The sequence below is a fragment of the Trachypithecus francoisi genome, unplaced genomic scaffold, assembly GCF_009764315.1.
Source record: "Trachypithecus francoisi isolate TF-2019V2 unplaced genomic scaffold, Tfra_2.0 Lachesis_group12, whole genome shotgun sequence".
NCBI lineage: Eukaryota > Metazoa > Chordata > Mammalia > Primates > Cercopithecidae > Trachypithecus > Trachypithecus francoisi.
Window position 1 is genome coordinate 4,671,604 of NW_022681457.1, and position 16,488 is coordinate 4,688,091.

General features: G+C 45.0%; 1 protein-coding gene across 5 annotated transcripts in view; it reads right to left on the reverse strand.

Moving 5' to 3' along the window:
* Nucleotides 1-458: 458 nt before the first annotated feature.
* Nucleotides 459-16,488, reverse strand: part of SLC6A16 (solute carrier family 6 member 16) — a 31,904-nt gene continuing 15,874 nt past the window's right edge. For 3 of the 5 annotated variants that reach the window (XM_033223994.1, XM_033223995.1, XM_033223996.1), the window contains exons 2-13: nt 12,132-12,225; nt 10,501-11,009; nt 9,925-10,082; nt 9,612-9,738; nt 9,221-9,396; nt 8,873-8,983; nt 8,448-8,689; nt 4,765-4,951; nt 4,115-4,316; nt 3,511-3,670; nt 1,429-1,591; nt 475-1,210 (exon numbers count right to left, since the gene is read on the reverse strand). In XM_033223994.1, coding sequence (XP_033079885.1) covers nt 941-1,210; nt 1,429-1,591; nt 3,511-3,670; nt 4,115-4,316; nt 4,765-4,951; nt 8,448-8,689; nt 8,873-8,983; nt 9,221-9,396; nt 9,612-9,738; nt 9,925-10,082; nt 10,501-10,945 — 2,241 coding nt within the window. In that variant the 5' untranslated portion in view covers nt 10,946-11,009; nt 12,132-12,225 and the 3' untranslated portion in view covers nt 475-940. Of the gene's footprint in view, nt 1,211-1,428; nt 1,592-3,492; nt 3,671-4,114; nt 4,317-4,764; nt 4,952-8,447; nt 8,690-8,872; nt 8,984-9,220; nt 9,397-9,611; nt 9,739-9,924; nt 10,083-10,500; nt 11,010-12,131; nt 12,226-16,488 lie in introns of those variants that run through there. The other 2 variants (XM_033223997.1, XM_033223998.1) reach the window with 2 other exon arrangements.

A 16,488-nucleotide genomic window follows, 5' to 3' on the forward strand; every position in this document is an offset into this window, starting at 1 on the left:
TTGATTTTACAGGCTTATAGGTGGAAGGGACTTGCCTTGCCTCAGACGAGACTTTGGACTTTTGGGTTAATGCTGAAATGAGTTGAGACTTTGGGGGTCTGTTGGGAAGGCATGATTGCTTTTGAAATGTGAGGACATGAGATTTGGAGGGGCCAGGGGCAGAATGATACGGTTTGGCTGTGTCCCCATTTAAACACCAACTTCAATTATATCTCCCAGAATTCCCATGTGTTATGGGAGGGACCCAGGGGGAGGTAATCGAATCATGGGGGCTGGTCTTTTCCATCCTAATCTCGTGATAGTGAAGAAGTCTCACGAGATCTGATGGTTTATCGGGGGTTTCCGCTTTTGCTTCTTCCTCATTTTTTCTCTTGCTGCCATCGTGTAAGAAGTGCCTTTCGCCTTCCACCATGATTGAGGCCTCCTCAACCATGTGGAACTGTAAGTCCAATTAAACCTTTTTGTTCCCAGTTTCAGGTATGTCTTTATTAGCAGTGCGAAAATGAATACAGACTGGAAGCCTTGTGACAGGAAAACTGAACATCTGAGACATCTATAGAAAAAAAAGATCTGCTTACATTCTGGAGTTAATGTAGACTGATTTATTGACCAACAGCATTACTCCTCCAACTCCATTCCAGGAGACAGGCACCCCAGAAGTAGCAGGACTGGTAGACATCACTAGTATTGTATATAAGTTGTACATGTATGTGTGTTGAGGAAGAGGATGGGGAAAACAATGATGGTGGTCACCAGGTAAGATGGGACCGAAGAGGGGATTGCAAGGCCAGGCCCTATGATCCCCCTCCAAAGAACGCCCCTCCTCTTGGAAATAAAAGTGGTTCTGGATCCAGGGACATCAACGGTTGCAAGCTGATATTAAGAGTTGCCTATTGGATCTGTTCTAAGGGATATGTGATGTGAAGCCAAATGAATGAAGTTAAGAAGTCACATGACAGGTCGATGGGTACTTTGTTTCATCACCTTGTAGAATTTCTTCCTTTTGAACCTCTTTACTGGGTGTTAGCTGGTGACTTAGGGGTAGGGATGTGGAGGCTGTCATAGGCCTGTCTCTGCTCTTGGGCCTGAAGGGAATCCTATGTATGAGGCAGTATACAAAGTATGCAGGGATGGGGAGGATGACAATGGCAAAAAGGGTGATCATCAAGAGCAGTGCCCATGGTGGGTATGGTCGAAGCACCTCTTTTGACTGCGGAGAGATGGGAAAAAGGTTCAGAATATCAAAATCTCCAAGAGAAGAGGAAGAGTTGTGGAGGGGAAGGGCAGGTGGGGAACTAAAGCAGAAAACCCATGAGTCTTCCGGCATAAGAGAATGAGATGACTGGGTTCTTTCACCCAGAGTGAATTGAAAGGTCTGGCCCCCACTCCCAAAGGGGTTCGGGGTTCTGGGTCCTGGGGGAGGCTCACAGTGCTTGAGTCCCAGGACATGTAGGTGATCGGCTTCATACAAAGACGAACCATCACGGTCACAAACAGGATAAGCAGCACAACTGGACACACACAAGGCCACAGCCAACCATAGATGGGAGAGATGGGGTGGCCCAACAGGATCGTCAGGTCTGCAAGGAACCTGGGGAAGGGCCACCAGAGTGTGGGATGCCCAGTTAGGCCTCACCACCTTGGAGGCAGGGCCAGCCCAACCTTGGCATATTTCAAACATTCTATTGTATCTCTAATCTCCTGTTTCATCTCAAGTCTTGTCCTTCTCATCTTCTCCCTAGTCAGTCTGTCGTCTATCCCAACCCAAGAAAATTTTCCAAACACCCCTCTCCTGCTCAAGAACTTTCCATGGGTATCCAATGGCCTCGGAAGAAAGGTCAAGTCTCTTTCATTCATCCCATAAATATCAGAATGTCTATGATGTGCCAGGAACTCTTCTAAGTGCTGGATATCGAGCAGTGAACAACACGGATAAAAGAAAGTGGCATTTGGCCCTTGGGGAACGTATCTAGTTTATTTCAGCCACCTATCCAGTCTCCTTTAGTACATATTCTCAATTTCAATAAATATACAAGTGGGGTCTTTTGGTCTAGGGTGCCCATCACCCTATCTCCACCTATTCATCTGTCCAGGCTCTGCTCAAGCATCCACTTCTCTAGGCCACTTTCCCTAACTCTCCAGTTTTCCTTAACTAATCATCTGTGCCCCCAGAGCTTCCCTGGCTACCTCTACTATAGACTTACATTCCACAGTTACGTCTTCCAGGTCTCACTCCCAGATTATCTTGTTCTCTTTCCCAGGTAGCTCTACCTTCCAGAATCAGACCACTTCTCTTAGTCCACAATTCTTCTACTTTTGACCAAGCCATTCTTAGCTCTCATTTGAAATATTACATAGCCTTCACGAGGCGGGGTGGGTCATGCTTGTAATCCCAGCACTTTGGGAGGCTGAGGCAGGTGATCACGAGGTCAAGAGTTCGAGACCAGCCTGGCCAACATGGTGTAACCCATCTCTACTAAGAATACAAAAATTAGCTGGGCGTGGTGGTGCATGCCTGTAATCCCAGCCACTCAGAAGGCTGAGGGAGGAGAATTGCTTGAACCCGGGAGGCAGAGGTTGCAGTGAGCTGAGATCACACCACTGCACTCCAGCCTGGGCAACAGAGCAAGACTCCATCTCAAAAAGAAAAAAAAAAAAAAAAAAAAAAAAGAAATATTACATAGCCTCCAACTCTTATCCTGGCTTCACTCTGGACCCTTCCTGATCCATTTTCCACACGGCAGCCATAGATACCTTTTTAAAAAACAAATCTAATAATGGCAACTCCCACCTGAAAATGTCATTCTCCTACTTAAAACCCTCCAATGCTTCATCTCTCATTGTGCATACAAAGCTGACTCCTATAGTGGCTTACATAAACCCTACATGATTTGGCCCCCATCATTTCTCTAGTGCCATCTCCTAATATCTTCTATTTCAGCCTCTCTGACTTCCTTGTTTCTCAAAAACTCTAGACATTATGCCTCCTCTGGCCTTGGTAATTTCTGTTTCCCTGCAGGGAGCACTTTCCTCAAAGTCTTGTCATGACTCCCTCCCTCCTATTATTCAGGAGTCTGCTCACATGTCACCTTATCAGAAAGGCCCTCCGTGAAGTCTTATCTGGATGGGTGCCCACACACACTCCCACTATGGGCCATCTGATCTCACCCTTTGATTCTTCCTATCACTTATATTTATTCTCAATGTCTTTATTCTTTATTTGCTAATTTGGTTATTGTCTCTCCAGACCACTAAAATGTAAGCTTTCTGACAATAGGAATACTTCTTTTATTCAATGCTCCTATCCTTGATGACTAAAACAGTGCCTGGCACACATGCAGCACCCAAAATATATGTGAAAATGGATGAATGAATAAAAAGGTTTCCCAGAAGGCTCTGAAATTAAGAGTCCCTATGTCCCACTAGTTGGGTGACAGTAGAGGCAACAAGAAAGGGGTCAACCTTCCCGACAGTCCCATGCTTTGTGAGAACCTGGGCTTAGGACTTCACCTCCTGGCCCCATAGGCCCAGGATACAGCCATGGTTTCAAATATGGCAATGACGATGATGGGGAAGACTATCCAGTGGTCACTCAGCAGTTTGATGAAGTGGCTGCCTGAAGGTTGAGTGAAGAAGAGGCCGCACGCGAACATGAGCAGAAAGAGTCCCACTGGAGAAAACATGAGATCTGGATCAAGGTTAGAAGTCAGGGCTGGGTGACAAGGGCTAAGTCGAGGTCATAGAGCAGGACTGGTGGCAGACCCAGTGGTGGCCAGGCACGGCGGCTTACATCTGTAATGCAAGCATTTTGGGAAGCTGAAGTGGGCAGATTGCTTAAGCCCAGGACTCTGAGACCAGCCTGGGCAACATGGCGAAAGCCCGTCTCTACCAAAAGAACAAAACTTAGCCGGGCGTGGTGGCGCATGCCTATGGTCCCAACTACTGGGGAGGCTGAGGTGGGAGGATCACTTGAACCCAGGAGGCAGAAGTTGCAGTAAGCCAAGATCACACCACTGCACACCAGCCTGGACTATAGGGACCCTGCCCCCCCAAAAAAATCCCAGTGGTTCAGGGGTCAGGGTCATTGTTAGGAGTAGGGCCTAGGTCAGAGTACCTATGAGCAGCTTTGTATGTTTCCTGAAGAAAGAGAAGTTGTCCTGGAGTGGAGTAATGATGCCCTGCACAATCCCTATTGCGCTGCTCAGCCCCATGGTCAGCAACATCAGGAAGAAGATAAAAGACCAGAAGACAGACAGAGGAAGGAAGGACATGGCTTCAACAAAGGACAGGAATACAAACTTTGGGCCCTCGCTAGCCTGCGAAGAGAGAACAAACAGGAGTTGACGTGTCATTGAACAATAACAAAAAAATATAGACAAGTATACATTCTATCTTCCCTGGAAAACTCCTGAAAATCCCTGGATCACTGAGAAAATCAGATCTCCAAGCCAGCCCATAGTGGGAGTGTGTGTGGGAACCAATCCAGATACGACTTCAGGGAGGGCCTTTCCGATAAGGTGACATGTGAACAGACTCCTGAATGATAGGAAGGAGGGAGTCACTGATTTTTCTGACATGGAAAAATCAATCCAGTTAGCATTATCCTTGGAGGGCCATTCTGCCAACTATAGTACTTTGTATTACTAAGCGCCACAGATTATCCTGGTGCTTCCGGGATTTTTTCTCATGCTAATAAAAGCTAAAATTTCTGTTGTGCCAAGGGCTTTCAGAACTCTAGGCCCCCACTGAGTTATTTTTACTGACCTTAAGAAACTGAGTCTCTATGTTGCATTCAGTCACCTCGCGGAGAACCATGCTTTTGATGTGCTGGGGAAGGCCATTGAACCAGGTGTTGTAGATGGAGGTCGGGTTGTCAAGCAGGTCAAGAGGGGGCTTGGCGTCAGGAGGCAGTTTCCCTAGGTTTATCAGCTTTAAAAGTATTTCAGCATTCCTGGGGATAGGGGGTTGAATCAAATTGAACCATTTGGCCCAGTAGGAGATGGTCTCCTTTTCCTTTATCTTCAAGATAAAAACGGCTACCACTGGCTTAGCATTGGTGATCTGGGTGAGAGCCTGGTATGAAACCTAGAAAGCACCTGCCTTCAGGGATGTGAATTCGTTTGTGTAATCCTGGAGAATTTATGACCATGGGAGAGCCTCGAAGAAGCATTTTCTACAGTCTTCTTGGGGACTCAGTGGTCTCTGCTCTAGTGATGGGGTTTCTTATTCACTGTCTACCTTCCCGCTTTGCTGAGACTAACGGGTAAAAGCCAACTTTCTAAACTTCCTGTTACGGCATGTCCGGGAGCACAGAGACTATGATGATAATGTTCCCATGGAGTTGTGCTGTGTGAGAGCAACTGCTGGTTCGACTTTTTGATGTGAGCCCTGCTGACCATTTTGGCCTCATATGTCCCTATGGCTCTCTTCACATTCCATGTTCTGGCCAGATTTAACTACTTACAGTTTCAAGGCCCATCATACCCTCTCACACACAATACCAACTCCACCCTCACCACCATTCTTCACTTGGCTAACTCCTACAAATCCTTAAAACTTCAGCTCATTGCTCTGTAAGAACTGCAATGGACAGCTTGCCAAGATTCACTGATAAAAGCAAAAGGCAAGCAAGTAGAGTTTGATCACATTTTAGAAAATAAAATACTATATGCTATTCCAGTAATAAGCTAGAGATTTGAACCAATTTTCTCATTGGAAATAATTTAAAAGGCTGGAGGATTTTTTTTTTTTTTTTGAGACCGAGTTTTGCTCTTGTTATCCAGGCTGGAGTGCAATGGCACAATCTTGGCTCACTGCAACCTCCGACTCCTGGCTTCAAGCAATTCTTCTGCCTCAGCCTCCCGAGTAGCTGAGATTACAGGCATGCACCACCATGCCTGGCTAATTTTTTCGTATTTTTAGTAGAGACACGGTTTCTCTGTGTTGGTCAGGCTGGTCTTGAACTCCCGACCTCAGGTGATCCGCCCGCCTTGGCCTCTCAAAGTGCTGGGATTACAGGCGTGAGCCACCGTGCCCAGCCTGGAAGATATTTTTAAATCTTCTAATGAAATAAAAATGTTGACAGGATAATAAGAAATCATCGGGCAAAAACTGAAGTACAGGCAAAGCAGTGGAAAAAGGGGACTTCAAATATACTTTGTCCCAAAGATGTATGCAAAATGCAACAAACTAGACCTGCAGTTTCCAATTTTATGACTTTTCAGATACAAAAGGGGGCCATGGAGGCCAGATATAAAGCACCAGAGCCTGCCCAAAATAAAGATCAGAATAGAAGTTCCCCACTTAAATCTGACAACTTCAAAGGGCTATACGTTCACAATAAAAATGAAGCAGAAGCTTTGCCCCGGCCCTTCTCCACAACCGGGAATGCAAGGAAAGCTGGTTCAGAGATGATCTACAGATTTGATGCAATCCCAATGAACACTACAGCAGGCTTTTTCTTTTTTGACATGGAGACTCGTTCTGTCGCCCAGGCTGGAGTGCATTGGTGCGATCTCCACTCACTGCAACCTCTACCTCCCAGGTTCAAGTGATTCTCCTGCTTTGGCCTCCTGAGTAGCTAGGACTACAGGTGTGTGCCACCATACCCAGCTAATTTTTGTATTTGTTAGTAGAGACGGGGTTTCACCATATTGGCCAGACTGGTCTCAAATTCCTGACCTTGTGATCCACCCTCCTCAGCCTCCCAAAGTGCTGGGATTATAGGCGTGAGCCAGTGCACCCGGGCTTGTTTTTCTTTATATTTGATCATGTATGTATGCGTATCTACTAAGCAATATAGAAACCACTATCCTGACTTTTATGATGGTTAACCTCTGGGAGGCAGTAAAGGGATTATGATTAGAAAAAGATACATGGAGAGCGGCTAGGGTTATTCTAGTTCTTAATACAGGTGATGCTTACTTCATAGTTCGTTACACTGTACATTGTTTTATACATTTTTTTTCTTTTTTTTTTTTGTTAGAGGCAGGGTCTCACCCAGCTGGCTTCAAACTCCTGGGTTCAAGCAATCCTCCCACCTCGGCCTTCCTAAGAGCTGGCATTATAGGCGTGAGCCACTGCTCCTAGCCTTGTTTTATGCATTTTTACATATGTATGTAATAGCTCATAGTAAAAAGTTTCTTTTGAAAATACCCAAAAAGTTACCATTACACTCCCACCAGACTGGAAACAATTTAAAAGTCCAACCAAGTTTAATCAACTGTTGTGCAAAAAGTAGAACAAATGGAAGTCTCATACATCCCTGATGGGAGGGTAATGCATTACACCACTTTGAAAACCAGACAATACATGATAAAATTGAAGGTCAGCACACCCTACTCAGCAATTCCTTTCCTAACTATATGCTGTCAAGAACTCTTGCACACCCACACATGTATATTCCCAGGCATCTTCTAGAAGAAAATGGTGATTATTTGTGAGGGTTAGGATTACTAGGAGAGGCCGGAAGCAGTGGCTCACGCCTGTAATCCCAGCTCTTTGGAAGGCAGAGGCAGGAGGATAACTTGAGCCCAGGAGTTCAAGACCCGCCTGAGCAATGTAGCGGGACCCCGTTCTCAAAAATTTAAATTAAAAAAACAAAAAACAAACAAACAAAAAAACCTACTCTGGGAGAGGAAGAGGAGGAGGAATAAAAAAAAGACTACAGGGAGAAATTCAACTCAGGGTTGCCTCCTCTGGAAGGCCCCATCTGAGTAGCCCAGACAGAATTAATGGCTGTCTCCTGTCCTCACCTATCACTTCAGTTACCAGTTAGCATAAGTTTTTGGCTGTCTCATTCTCTCCTTTCCTTCTCCCTCCAAAATCGAAAACTTAATGAAACAAGGACTGTGGTCTGATTCACCTGTCCAAGTCTCTGTGGTATAGAAAGAATACTTCCTAAATGTCTGATGGATGTTCTTGAAATTAATGCCTAAAAATAAGAAAAATAAGAAACAGGGGTGATCAGACAATTAAGGTTCTAGTACAGAGAATCCTTTTGGAGTTTCTGATAGATTGGCAGAAATCCCCAATTCAAGAGTTGACAGTTAAGAATGGGGCGTTCTACCTCTCCATTTCTCCAAGGATAGCCTCGGAAGGGTCTCTGGGTGGTGGGGTCTTGGATGCTATTTTGTTGTGTATCTGGTATTAGAGTAGCCTTCAATGTTTGCCATTTTTAGTACATCCCCATTAGCATATCCACTCTGAGGTGCAGAGCTGGCAATCTCTCAGTTTGAAGATTTCTTTCTAGGGTGACAAAAGGCTCTGAGAAGGATAATACATGATAGGAGATTCTATTGTCTCCATTTTTAGCTATGGGGAAGGTATGCAAGTGCACCCAAGGTTGAAATGTGTGAACGTGGGTCTTTGCAGCACCTTTAAGGTTAGGGTCTCCGGGTTTGAAAGTTCCCTGGGGCTGGGACCCTCCACAAGGGGGCCGGCCTTACCTCTCACAGCAGCGATGTGTGATGACTGTCGCCCAGAAGCCCAGGACAGAGAAGTTGAAAGATGTGACAATCAACAAAGTGAGCAGGTTTATCACAGACACGAGAAAGGCATCACTGAGACAGTTGTTGGACTGGGGCATGTAGGAGGCTAAGGAGGCAACAGAGCCAAGGCCTATGCCTGTGTTAAACAAAACTTGACTCCCTGCTACGGACCACACACTCACATTGTACACATCCGATATCTAAAAGAGAGAAGATAAGTATAAGGGGGTTGTAAAAGAAGCAGCAGAGGACAACTATAATAGAAATGTTGCAGGGAGGAGAGAGGGAGATGCAGAAGGAAAAAATGGGGAAAGGAAGCTCTAAGAACAGGCAGCTGTGGTGCCCTACAAGGCCTGATGGAGGACTGAGGAGACAGATTTCACCTTGGCAACCACCAACTGTTGAAGGCCAAATTTTGCCCCTTCCAGCAGTAGACTCCGGATGAAGAAACCAATGATGATGAAATAAGGCAGCAGTACCAAGACGCAGATCACCTGAATTGAGAGTGGGACATATCAGCACCCGTGTACCAGTAGGGGTCAACCAACAGGAGGAATCGAAAGTTCCGAGTCAGAAATGAGTAGGAGTTAGAAGAAAGCCTTCAGCAAGAGTCGGTGGCTAGTGGGAGTAAGAGGCCAGAGGAGCAAGAGATTAGGAGATCAACAAGTAACAAAGTGAGGTAAGGGCTAAAGCATCTGAGAATTTCAAGGAATCCAATACTGGTGGCTCACCTTCCCCGTGGACTTAAGCCCATTGATCATGAAAGCACCAACAAGACACCAGCAAACAAAGAAGGGCAGAACCAGACTGTAGACTGGTGACCCACCATCCTCCATTCTGTCTGAGGCCTTCAAGGTCTGCCGGTACCAGAAGTATATGGAGGGTGTTGTCTGTTCACATTCAGGATCTGGGGGGGACCTGGCTTTAGACATGCCTGCTAGACAAGGTACCCCTTCTTCTTCCTTATCCCCTCTCCCATCTCCCTTTTCTCTTTCCCTCTCCCATTTCTTTTTCTTCTTCTTCTTCTTCCTTGTCCCTCCCCACTCTCTCTCCTCTTCCAAATTCTCTTCTACTTCTACTTCTCCATTTTTCCCTTCTCCTCTTCTTTCACTTCCTCCTCACCAAAGCCACTAGAGTTCATCGTTAAGGGACATTTCTCCCATGGAACAGGAAACTGGAAGGACTGGCTCATGTAAAAGATGATCCAGGAATTGACCACATTGAAGTACAGGCCGAGGATGAAACACACCTGGGGGCCAAGGAGGACATGGCTGGGGAGGAAGAGCAGGGACAGGAAAAGGGAGGGGATTTGACAGAGGATTGGGGAACCAAAGGGATCTGACCCATGGAGGTATTCATGGGGCGCATTTCAGGAGGAGGGTTGGGATGCAGGTGGGGTGTAAAAGTCAGGCCTGGGCAGCCATGGGCTCCTCACCATGAAGCTAGAATATCCCACACCACCAATCCAGGGGGCAATGATCTTCCATACACCCATGCCACCCTGACGCATGCTCTGACCGGCTGCCATCTCCAGGAAGACAAGAGGAACCCCGACCAGGAACAGCATGAAGATGTAGATGGCGGCGAAACTGCCTGTGAAGAGGATTCAGGGGGACTCTGAGAACCATGTCCTTTCAGTGCCTGGACTCCAGGAGCCCAGGAAAACATTCTCCCTACCAGCGACCTCCCCCAGGGTCACAGGCATCAGGGCTCACCCATGTCTACATCCCTCACGGTCCCAAGTGTCTAGTCCTCTGGCCCCCAATTCCCAAGTACCTAGTTTCCAGCCCACCTTGGACCCAGGCCTCAAGCTTTGCCATCCCCATGTTCAGATACCCTGAACCTCTACACCTCTCATGATTTTAGGTGTCCAGGGACCTGGCTCCTATCCTGCGCAGAGCACCAGGTCTTTGGTCTCTACATATCTCAGAAACATTCATGGTTAAAGCCTGGACAGGACTCTGTCCTGCTTGCCCCTTGTGGACTCAGGTTTCCTGGTCCCCAGACTTACAGCCTCCACTGTTAAGCCACAGGTGGGCAAAGCGCCAGAGACAAGATGGCTTCATAGAGAAGCCCACCTGAGCCAGAATGTACTGAGCTTTGCTGGACCAGAATGGACGGGCAAGGAGGACCTCACTCTGTTTCTTCTCTGTCACCTGCACCTTCTCGTACATGGATTTCTGTTTCAGGACTGAGGCAGTTGCTGCCTCCAACACAGAGTTTTTTTTTGGCTGACTGGTCCTGGCCTGAGCCTCGGAAACATGAGCCTCCCAGACCTCAGCCTCTGCAACCCGGGCTGCTGAAACTTGGGCCTCTGAGGTCCCAGATGTTGCAGACCAGGTCAATGGACCCTTGTCTTCCCATGTTTGACTTCCTGGGACAGTGTCAGAAATCACTGTGCCAGTCCATGAGGTGTTTGCCAGCGAGGATGTCGAAGGCTGGACCTCTGTCTTCATCCCTGACAGACTCCCTGGGGCAGCTCCAGCTTCTGCAAGGGAGGGTTCATCTTCCTGAACAGACCTGCAGGACACCAAAATCTGTAGATTTTAGATTTTAGAGTCAAGTAACTACTGAGTTACAAAACAATCCTCAACATCTCCTCAAAGCAAACTTGATTTGTATCCCAACCACCACTGACATTCAAAGCACAAAAAAGTCTCCTGCATAAGTTTCACTTCTTAGAAATGTTTTCATGCGGTGGCTCACGCCTGTAATCCCAGCACTTTGGGAGGCCAAGGCAGGTGGAACACCCGAGGTTAGGAGTTCGAGACCAGTCTGGCCAACATGGCGAAACCCCGTCTCTACTAAAAATACAAAAATTAGCTGGGTGTGGTGGTCGGCACCTGTAATCCCAGCTTCCGGAGGCTGAGGCAGGATAATCGCTTGAACTCGGGAGGCAGAGGTTGCAGTGAGCCGAGATCAGGCCACTGCACTCCAGCCTGGGAGGCAAAGTGAGACTCCATCCCAAAAAAAAAAAAAAAAAAAAAAAAACAGAAAAGTTTTCTTGCACGGCATAGGGATAGAGACAGACACACCCAAAAGTCAGGAATCCTTGCAATCAAAGGATTTTTTTTTTTCCCACCTACCGGGTTCAAGCGATTTTCCTGCATCAGCCTCCCAAGTAGCTGGGATTACAGGCGCCCACTACCACACCTGACTAATTTTTGTATTTTTAGTAGAGACGGGGTTTTGCCATGTTGGCCAGGTTGGTCTTGAACTCCTGACCTCAAGTGATCCGCCCACCTCAGCCTCCCAAAGTGCTGGAATTACAGGTGTGAGCCACTACAGCCAGCCTGAAATCAAAGGATTTCTAAGAACACTGAAGTACTATTTATAGAGGGCTTCTGAATTTAAAAATGAAACAAAACTAAACTAATTTAATACTAAATCTTCCTTGTAACCTTAGAAAAGTTACTTTACGTTTCTGAGCTTTCTAATCTGTAAAACACTCAGATCTCCATTCAAATATAGCCTCACCAGAGATGTCTTCCCTGTCCACCTATCTAAAATAGCAGCTACCTACCCGCTACTCTCTCTACTTCATGGCATTTCTCATCTCCTGATTTTATTATCTATTGATTAATTTATTCATTCTCCATCTCCACCTACTGTTCTATCTCCAGCAAAAGGATGGTGTTCTACCTCGCATCTGGGGCTATTCTCCTTGGTCTCCAAGTTCCTGCCACTCTGAACTTCTGTTGGCTCTTCAAATACAAGAAAACGGGCACGGAGTGTGCTGAAAAAGAAAAAAGTTACGTGAAAGAGAGGAAGAGAGAGGGGAAACTGGAGTTTTCTTTCAGTGGGGGAAGGAGCATGCTTTCCAAAAGCAGAGGCAGTAGGTGGGCCTCCAGGCAGCACTGGCACATTTGGGTGACATGGATAATTGCTTCTGAGACACAGCTTCCAAAGAGCTCTTTGTTACTCAAGAAAATGCTTATAATTCAGTTACAGGTTAAAAATATAAAACTAAGATACAAATTTCTATCTTTAGTTCTATCTCTACTACATTTAAAAATGCAAAGAAAGGTTGAAAGGAAATACATCAATATAGAGAAGATGATCAGGCCGGGCGCAGTGGCTCACGCCTGTAATCCAAGCTACTCAGGAGGCTGAGGCCGGAGGATCGTTTGAACACAGGAGGCAGAGGTTGCAATGAGCCGAGATCGTGCCACTGCACTCCAGCCTGGGGAATCCTGTCTCAAAAAAAAAAAAAAAAAAGTGATGATGGCTACAATATGTTTATATCCTTATTCCTGATTTTACATTACATTTTTTAAAATCTTGTATTACTTTTTTTTCAGACACAGGTTCTCACTCTGTCACCCAGGCTGGAATGCAGTGGCATGATCCATAGTTCACTGCAGCCTTGAACTCCTGGGTTCAAAGGATCCTCTCACCTTATCCTCCAAAGTACTTAGGACTATAGGCATGTGCCACCATACTTAGCTAATTTTTAAAAGTTTTTTTCAAGATGGGAGTCTCACTATGTTGCTCAGACTGGCCTCGAACTCCTGTGCTCAAGTGAGTCTCCTGCCTCAGCCTCCAGAGTAGGTGGCATTACAGGCACAAGCCACCATTCCCCACTCACTTGTATTACTTTAATAATCAAGAAAAATATGGCCAGGCGTGGTGATTCACGCCTGTAATCCCAGCACTTTGGGAGGCCAAGGCAGGTGGATCGCCTGAGGTCAGGAGTTTGAGACCAACCTGGCCAACATGGTGAAACCCTATCTGTACTAAAAATACAAAAACAAAATAGCCAGACATGGTGGCAGGCACCTGTAATCCCAGATACTAGGGAGGCTGACTTAGGAGAATCACTTGAACCGGGAGGCAGAGGTTGCAGTGAGCCAAGATCGTACCACTGTACTCCAGTCTGGGAGACAGAGTAAGACTCCGTCTCAAAAATAATAATAATAATTGGCCGGGCGTGGTGGCTCATGCCTGTAATCCCAGCACTTTGGGAAGCCGAGGCAGGTGGATCATGAGGTCAGGAGATCGAGACCATCCTGGCTAACACAGTGAAACCCCATCTCTACTAAAAATACAAAAAATTAGCCAGGCACGGTGGTGGGCGCCTGTAGTCCCAGCTACTTGGGAGGCTGAGGCAGAAGAATGGCATGAACCCGGGAGGTGGAATTTGTAGTGAGCCGAGATGGCGACACTGCACTCCAGCCTGGGTGACAGAGCAAGACTCCATCTCAAAAAAAAATAACAATAATCATAATCAAGAAAAAATATGTATTGATAAATGAAAGTAAAAAGATCATCATGGACAAAGAAATCCAATTGAAGAAGCCCTCATCAGCCAAATCTGGGCAAATCAGAACATCAAAATAAATAATAGTAACAGATGAGAACCAACAGACTAAAACAAGAATCTATGAATCCACAGGGATACAACTCAGGAAAAGGAAAACCTCTTCCTTACAGTAGAATACAAACTAATACATGTACAAGGAACGATGAATTAGAAGGTAATTGCTTATCACAGACTAATCAAGTTGTACACATTAAATATGTACAGTTTTTTACATGTCAATCATACCTCAATAAAGAAGTGTTTTTAACAAATCATTGTTTGGAAACTACCAGAGTAATAACTGATTCAAGCAAGAATCATCAATGGTTGCTAACACAAGATGATGAAAATTTGATGGGGCCAGGATAATTGCACAGTATTACTGTATCTCCCCACAAGATACCCCCCAAAAAACACAAGAAAATAGTATCTTTAGAGTGTTACACACTACCTTAACCAATAATAGTCAACTGATATCATATAACTCCTGATACAATGCATTAAGAGCACATCGTTTCTGTGGGATTCCTGCCAAAAACGTGTAACAAAACTCCGATCGTAAGGAAACATCAGAAAACAATCTAAATTGGCCGGGCGCGGTGGCTCAAGCCTGTAATCCCAGCACTTTGGGAGGCCGAGATGGGCGGATCACGAGGTCAGGAGATCGAGACCATCCTGGCTAACACGGTGAAACCCCGTCTCTACTAAAAAATACAAAAAACTAGCTGGGCGCAGTGGCCGGCGCCTGGAGTCCCAGCTACTCGGGAGGCTGAGGCAGGAGAATGGCGTGAACCCGGGAGGCGGAGCTTGCAGTGAGCTGAGATCCGGCCACTGCACTCCAGCCTGGGCGACAGAGCAAGACTCCGTCTCAAAAAAAAAAAAAAAAAAAAAAAAAAAAACAATCTAAATTGAAGTACATTCTGTAAAATAGCTGGCCTGTACTCAGTAAAAATGTCACAGTCAATGAAGACAAGGAAAGATGGAAGTGTTGTAAGTCTGAAATTATGTCAAAAAATTTCTTAATTTTTTAAACTTCTAAGCACCTGCCACTCCTACAATTCACTATCAAAATAAAAGGAAGTTTCTTCTAAGAAAGACAGTCACATGAACACCTATCTCCAAACTTATCCACAATCTCCTCCTACCCAACAACAACAACAAAAAATGATTTTAAAATATTACATATATGGGGATATCCGCATCATTTCTGAAAAGTAGGTTCCATCCTCATGTCAAAAACAGAGAAACTTCTGCTACATAAACAAGAAACAGGACCAAACTGTAATCACTGAGGAGTCAGTTCACATCTCTTTTTCCTGGCAAAGTGGTTCAATGTTTCAGGAAGTAAATACTTTCCCAGCAACTTGTGGGAGATAAAAACAATCACTTGCCAAAGACCTTCTGCTCCAGTGAACCAATGGCTTCCAGAAGCTATATGCCAGAGAATGCAACAACAGGTGGGCCACTCCAAAGAGAAATGCAGTGGGTTGATGGGCGTCTCCCTGAGACAAACGATGCTTCCATAAGATTAAGAGAGAAGCAGGAAACCATGCAGGGGAGAAAAGGCTGAAGAAAAAATTAGGTACAAAAATCCAGCCTTTGGGGCTGGTCATGGTGGCTCATGCCTGTAATCCTAGCCCTTTGGGAGGCTGAGGCAGGAGATGTTTTATGTAAGCTTCACGGTAACTACAAAGCAAAAAACTCTTAGTAGAAATGATTCAAAGCATTCCACTAAAGAAAATCAATATAATTAGCCACATTGATATAATAAAGAAGAAAAATATTATCCTCTCAAGAAACAGAGGAAAAACATTTCATGAAGTGCAACATACAATGATTTAAAGAGAAAAACTTTTAGCAAACCAGGAATAATTTCCCTGATAAATGGTGTCTCTCAAAAAAAAAAAGATCATACTTAATAGTGAACGTATGCTTAAACATAGCTACATACTTAATAGTGAAATGAGGAAAGCTTTCCTTTTGAAATAAAGAACAATCAATGAAAACAGCTATCAGTACTTCCTTCCCATTGCATTAAATATTTTAGATAGCACAGTAAAGCAAGGGGAACAAAAGACAAAGATTAAACAAAACTCACTATTCACAGATGATATATCTGTGGAAGATCCAAAATACTACAGATAAATGATTTAAATTAATAAAATAATTTAGCAAGATTGTTGTATGCAAACGGCAATAAATGAAAATTAATTATATGTCTATGCTTGCAATACATAATTAGAAAATAAAAATTTAAAATGCCACTTATAAAAATGTTTTTAAATATAGAGTAAAATCCTGGGGAGGTAATGGCAATAACAGCAATATCGTCTTAAAATCTTCCCAAATACCCACATGAAAACAAGTAGTTCTACTAGATTGCAAGCCCAAAATCCATGGATAATATTTACGATACCAAGATAAACCCCAAAATACAAGTCTATGAGAATAAACTACAAGAGCCACAGACCTGTAAAGAATCAGCATCTGTGTGGGAGGAAACAAAGGAAGCAAGACAACATCTGACAGACCTGGGGGTGGGGGGCAGGAAAACAAACCTCTCAAAATAATCAACAGGTACTCACCAGAAATCATGGAAAGCCTATTAGAGAACAGCTGCTAAAACTAGAAGATGTCTTGCCTAATCAATAACAGTTGAGTGCATGGAGTCTACAATAGAAACTGAAGGGACCAGGG